The sequence below is a fragment of the Cibotium barometz genome, chromosome 25 (assembly GCF_041138505.1).
Source record: "Cibotium barometz isolate CiBa-2024 chromosome 25, ASM4113850v1, whole genome shotgun sequence".
In the NCBI taxonomy this organism is placed as follows: Eukaryota; Viridiplantae; Streptophyta; class Polypodiopsida; order Cyatheales; family Cibotiaceae; genus Cibotium; species Cibotium barometz.
The window spans coordinates 29,886,619-29,893,093 of NC_141070.1; the positions used below are offsets into that span (position 1 = coordinate 29,886,619).

At 39.8% G+C, this 6,475-nt stretch overlaps 1 protein-coding gene across 1 annotated transcript; it reads right to left on the reverse strand.

Annotated features, from left to right (window-relative positions):
* Positions 1-276: 276 nt before the first annotated feature.
* Positions 277-5,738, reverse strand: LOC147624448 (putative linoleate 9S-lipoxygenase 5). The gene is made up of 6 exons (XM_086819833.1): positions 5,418-5,738; positions 4,465-4,740; positions 2,914-3,021; positions 2,325-2,632; positions 1,919-2,203; positions 277-1,162 (listed from the first exon to the last, which is right to left on the reverse strand). The coding sequence occupies exons 1-6, from the start codon at positions 5,736-5,738 to the stop codon at positions 403-405; spliced, it is 2,058 nt and encodes a 685-aa protein (XP_086675959.1). The 3' UTR covers positions 277-402.
* Positions 5,739-6,475: the final 737 nt, after the last annotated feature.

Consider the following 6,475-nt stretch of genomic DNA (forward strand, 5'->3'; position numbering starts at 1 on the left):
AGCTTTTTCTTTTACAAACACAAGAAAAAACATCAATATATTTGAATTTTGCATTTTAGTAGCGTATTTTTTGTTGTTGCAATTATCACTACTTAATTTTCCATTTGCAAAGTGGACAGTCCTGCTATATGCACCCAAGATAGGAATGGATTGAAAATGCAACCAATCCCACTAATAAGAGATGTATGGTTAGAAATTGAGAAGCTTTTTCTTTTAGGAGGGCAAGAAAAATTATAAATATATTTTGCTTTTTGCATTTTGTGCAAAGGGGGGGGGGGGGGGGGGGGAGGGTAAGTAGATTTATTCTCATATTGGCATTGGGGTAAGCAGATTTATAATTAGAGGAAGTATTGGGATGGCATGGGGTAAGTAGATTTATTCTCAGATGCAGGATAGCACATTTCAAATGGAGGTGCTGTTGGGAATACCACGGCCGGTCAATCCCTCGGTGGAGGAGGGAGACAGAAGCGTGTAGGGGACGTTAACTGCACCACGCCGGTTGGGAAGGGAAGGGTCGGAGTTGCGAGAGGAGATGGCTTCCTCGACTTGAGCGAGGCGAGAGGCAAACCTGTGGAAGGCTTCCAGAACTCTGGGGTTGGAGGTCCAGAAGGGAGAGTCGGTGCGCTGGCCAAGGTACTCCTCATCAGAAGCATGGGTGGACAGGATCTCCAAGATGGCCATAACTATGATGGCTTGCGACTGTGTGGAGATAGCTTGCAAGTAGAAAGACGTGGGATTGGAGCGAAGGAGATGCGAGTCCTCGCTGTGATGGTCGTCCTCCTCTGGTATCAGCTTCCTTCCCATCGTTGGCTTGTTGGGCATGAACCCTGCATATGCATACTGCCCAAAATCCACCGCTGCATGATGTGCTGATGCTACCCATATAATTGTTGTCACCACCTCTTCTAGCTCATCTGCCCCCTTTAAATCCACCCACCCTTCCTTCTTGTCCCCATGCCCCACTTCCTTCACCTCCTTCCACCACCTCTGTAGCTCCACATCCTGCTCCACCGTCACCCCATCCTTGTAGAAAATTTCAATGTACTCCTTCACCCACTCCTTTATCGCCCACCATATCTCAAGACCATCCACTGCAAACGGATAGTCTTCTATCAGGAGCCTTAGTCCATATTTTGCTGTTGGATCCTTCACTGCCATCCCCCTGCGTAAAGGTGAGACTTGTTAGAAGTGATCATACAATAACATGCAAAACAATAAAGGTGAGACTTGTTAGAAGTGATCATAAAGGTGAGACTTGTTAGAAGTGATCATACAATAACATGCAAAACAAACATAATGTCATCTCTCCCTCTCGTTAGGTAATGGCACACTTAAAGACCTAAGGAACATCATCATGTCAAGATTTTTTGACTGTGACGAATCGATGCATGGGACATGTTTTCATGTTCCGCTAATGTGCATGTGCTCCTCGTGCATTCATATGCTAATGCATTAAACAATGCAGAAATAAAGACAACTACATCTAGAACACTTAAAAAAACTCAGCAACATCATCATGACTTCTGCACACATATGCATATGATAAGAAGATGCATGTGACATGGCGTTATAGTATGTCACAAGAGACATGCGAATTTTCCAAGAAAAGTGCATTATTGTTAATGCAAACAATGCAATATAGCTAAGATAGAGAAGCCTTGCACCCTCCATATCACATGTAGAATGATGGCACATGCTCATCTCATCAACATCATCATTATTCTGTTAATCATCATCTATCCCCCATGATTATTTGAATAATCACGACTCCTTTACATGCACAAATGTGAAGCATAAATGCATGCATGGGGGATGCCATGACATCATGTGTGTTTTCGTAATGTGCATGCATGTTGAAGAAAACACCAAAAATAACCAACTTAGAGAAGCCAATACCATCATATCCTACAATACTTACCTCTTAATCAAGTCAGCCGGTAGACTTTGCTCATCAAAACGCCAACTTTTATATGCTACAGAGCTCAACTCCATTGAATATCTACCCGAAAAAAAGGTCCTCTCAATCAGCCCACCAACGAGAAGTTGTCCAGTGTAAGCATTGATCAATGTAGTCCTACCAATCGCATTTATGTTCATTGTGTTCTTGAAATGTGGCACCAATAAAACATGAAGTGGATGCATAGCACTTAAGTGTCTATGAGTGGAAATTATGAAAGGCTCTATGGAAGCATGGGTTCGAAGCCTGCAAGAAGATGTAAGAAGCATAATGTTAATATTTCAAGTTTGGCTTTGTTTTTTATGTCTAAGCTTGTACTGGAGTAAACAATTACAAAAAAAAAACCAAGTAAAGGAACAATTGTTACCAATGGCTAATTAGTTGATGGTAACTTGCATCATTTATAGATACATGTGTCTTGGCAAGCTGCCACACTGAGTCCTTTTCATTTGAATTTGTGGGTGGTGTGAAAACTCTATTCATTTTCAAGCCTTCCTTCATGGCACTTGGGGGTAGGCTTAGTTCTATGGCAACCACCTTAAGTACCCCTTGTTTCCTTAAGAAAAGGATAGTTCGAGATGCGTAAGCCTTTCCCTCTAAGGCATTGATCTTCTCTAAGTAAGGTAAAAAGACATCATGATAGTCCAAAATGTAGAGTCTGTTTTGCTTGATGGCCTTTTTATGGCAAATCAACAATGTAAGTTTTGTACTCATACAATTCTAGTCCTGCTTTAAAATAAGAATGTAAGGTTAATAGCTAGCTTTATTAATAATAAGAATGTAAGGTTAAAAGACATCATGGTAGATCCAATACATGAGCATACTTTGTTTGATGGGTGAAATTTTATAAAGTAAGTGATTTTCAAATTAAAAAAATTCAAGTTGTTAGTAATCCTTTTTTCTAATGGATAAAATATTTTTATAATAAAGTTATGAGTGAGAGCCAAGAAGGGAACCTCTTTGACAGTGAGATCCTCTAAGTTTCTCTCTAAATGATGTGATGTAATTGAGGACGTTCTTGATCCATAGACATTATGATCGAGCGTGCTCACAAGTGGAAATTCCTGCAAGAAAATTTGTAAATAATGCAAAGGAAAGTTAAAGTTATAAAAAATATCAATAAAAGAGTTTGTAGTTCAGCACAAGGAATCATATGCCACGTGCAAAAGTTTATCACTAATTACATGAAACAAAGAGATTGTATTGAATAATAAGAATTCTATGCATCATTAAAGTGGTAGCTACTAAGTTTCGAAGGCAAGCCATAAGAGAGGAGGCTTGAAAAATGATGTGCCAACATTAAATGATTTAGGGTAAATAATGAGTGGTTTACCATAAGGGACCAAAGGTAATGCAAGAAACATTTCTACTAGGCAACAAAAAGTGCACTAAAGATGGATAAATCCATGCATTGTAAATGTGGAAAATTCTAGCTACTAAGTTAAAATGATGCAAAGAGTATACCCGTTGATTAGTTAGTGATAGTCACCTATTCTCTCTAATTAGTCAATTAGGCATGGTAAAAGCGAAAAGGTGGATATAAATGATGTTATTGTCTTGAATGATTCAAGGTAGATATTAATGAGTATTCAACACGAGGGGACAAGTGTAAGAAAATAACAAAATTATGATCTATAGCAAAAAAGTGTGTACTAATTAGACCATGATTGTTGGGAAACATTATGAGACAAATAGAGATCCAAGGCGGGGGAGTCGGATCTTACCTTGAATGATGTGGGGTGTAGGAAACTTTATGATGCTAGGGTCTCCATTGTCAACATTTGTGAGCTCCCTAATGATTTCAAAGGGGTCTTTAAACTCTGCAAACTTTTGTTCATTAAGGGGGGTGATATCTTTAGTGGTGAGGTCCACACCCTTGGAGTAGAGTTCCTTGATTTCATGTATGTTTTGAAAGTCCTTGCTACCTTCAAAAACCCTCTCTATGATTGGCATCACATTATGTGCAAATGACTTTAGAGTGGACCCCAAGAAATCCGATCTCTTGATGTGCCCAAACATCTCATCTCTTGGCACATACACACTGTCTAGTAGCCCAATTGGGCTTTCGGATGCTGGGTCTGCACAACATTGTCATCGTCATCGTTAGCTTCATTAGCACCATTGTCATTGTCATCATCACATGGTGTGTTCAACTTGATCCCTTTATTATAAAATATGGCTAGCCCATTACATGAACAACTAATTTGTAAAACTTTGAAGGTGAACATGATTTCTAACTATCAACATGAGGAGATAAACACCTAAGCAATAGTGATGGGTTTAAATGGAGTTAACTAAATTATAGATTGGGTGGTTTGGAGACTTGACATTGCACAACTAATTGGAAACTCATTTGTAAATCTGTGAAGGTGAACATAAATTCAAACTACATAAATGAGGAGAGAAACACCCAATCATTAGTGATTAGATGAAAGTATACAAGAATTGAGCTTAATTTTATACATCAAGTGGTTTGGATTATAGTGTGGAACATATAAAACATTCACTTGAATTAGGAATTGATATGTGAATAGCTTGCCTGTTTTGGTTCTTGCTCGGCCCGTTCGACACCTGCTGGGGTAGGGATATTTTGCAGAGCCCCCTAGAATTGGTCTAGAATAGAGCACCTCATCTTTATCTGGGTTGCCAAGGTCATTGTACACATCAAAGTCATACACCCTGTCAGCTGTCTTTCTCTCCCCCTCGCCATCGCCTTGTAGTTGCTTGAGCTCCAAGTATCTAAGGTCCACAAGCCCTGGTGGAGTCTCGGTTGGGAGGTATACCTATAAAAAGAATTTATATCATATACCTGGAGATTTCCAGACACACTTGTTTAATAGAGGATTCGTCAAGCAGAAAACACTTAGATTGTTGAGGTCAATGGTCAACATTGAATTTGGGGTCTTGCTATCATGTTCTTTGTAGATGAGGTTAATTTCACACTCTCATGGATGCCAAAACATCGAAACCCCTTGAACAATATAACACTAGTTGATATTGTCTCAAGAGAAGCATACTATTATCACGACTCATAGTCACTAGAATTTAAGCATATGCTCAAGCAATGGCATGCAAAGAAACAAAGGAATTGGGTTACCCATGCCGAGGTAAGTGACGTATCATTCTTATCTATGTATACAAATTCTTTTCTATGTCTGTATTCTTATCTATGTATGCTAAGTTTTATAAAATTTGTAGCAACTTCTTTTTATATAAATACCTTTGGACCTCTTTATCTCTATGTGGAGAGCTCTTAATTCGAAGAGAATTATAAAAATGAAGAGAGAGAGAGAGAGAGAGAGAGAGAGAGAGAGAGAGAGAGAGAGAGTTTTAAAATTCAACGAATTGCTTGGAATACCAATTGCAATGGAAATCAACCACTAAGGTGGATAGGTTAATGCAAGGGTCTTCTTAAAGATTAATTTGGTGCAAAATCAAGCACAATTGGAAAGACACAGACCTGATTGGTGAAGAAGATGCGAGGACCGTTATAATGGCGGTGGTTGTAGACCCATGAGTTGCATTGGAAGTGGAGTTGTTGTGGAGGAGGCATGTGGGCAGGCAGGTCAAGGGTGATGTGCTTGAGGAAGAACCAGTTGGGGTGGTGGTTCTCCACTAGGACGGCGCCCGGGATACCAAAGTCCCTGTCCACCTCGAAGGTGACCGTGTAAAACTCCCCTTCATCAGCAGCCACGCTGTTGGGCTCGGACAGCCACCCCTCCAACGCCGCTTTGCCACTCCTCTTCCCAAACCCAGTCTCTGGATGCCCATATCCGCCCATATCAGAAAAAGAGCGTCATTATTAACAATATCACGCACTCTCTCTCAAGTCGATTAATGACGACACTAATCTCACTACCTTCATCAAAGAACAACTCATATTTGGAATAACACCCTCCTTAATTACAACCTAACTAATCCTAATTACCGTCATCAGTCTCGACGCTCACAAGCTGGAACTCCACGTTCTCGCCTGCTATATCCGAGATGTTATTACTCAGGCGTGCAATTTGGTCGTTAAGATCCAGCACATTCCTCCGTTGCAAGCAAACAGTGGCCTTAAATTCCACCTTAGCCTGCTCATAATCCACTTCATTAGCACGAATGAAAACACTGGCAAGCTCTCCTAAGCAACAGTCCATGATATTCAAACGAGGTGTAGTGATTGCAGAGGGCGGGGGTGGGCTAGTGAATAATTTATAGTGAATAATCCCTTTCTTGCACGATTCCTTGGTTCCGGGTGTACCGTGCCATGTTTGTTCATTGATTATTAGGGTTCGGTTGGTGATTGGTTAATATATAACATTGAAACCGGTGATTGATTAATACTGGAGATCTGATGAAAATATTGAATATTCAACACGTGAGTTCAATAATGCAAAAAGTAAAAGTCTTCTTGTTTATGCACACGTTCAGTGCTCACATAACTCTCTTCGTTTGTATTGTAATTTTCTCGGTTGAAATTTAGAAATCCCAATTGGAATTTAACATTGCCTTTAATTTTAAGGGATGAAATTT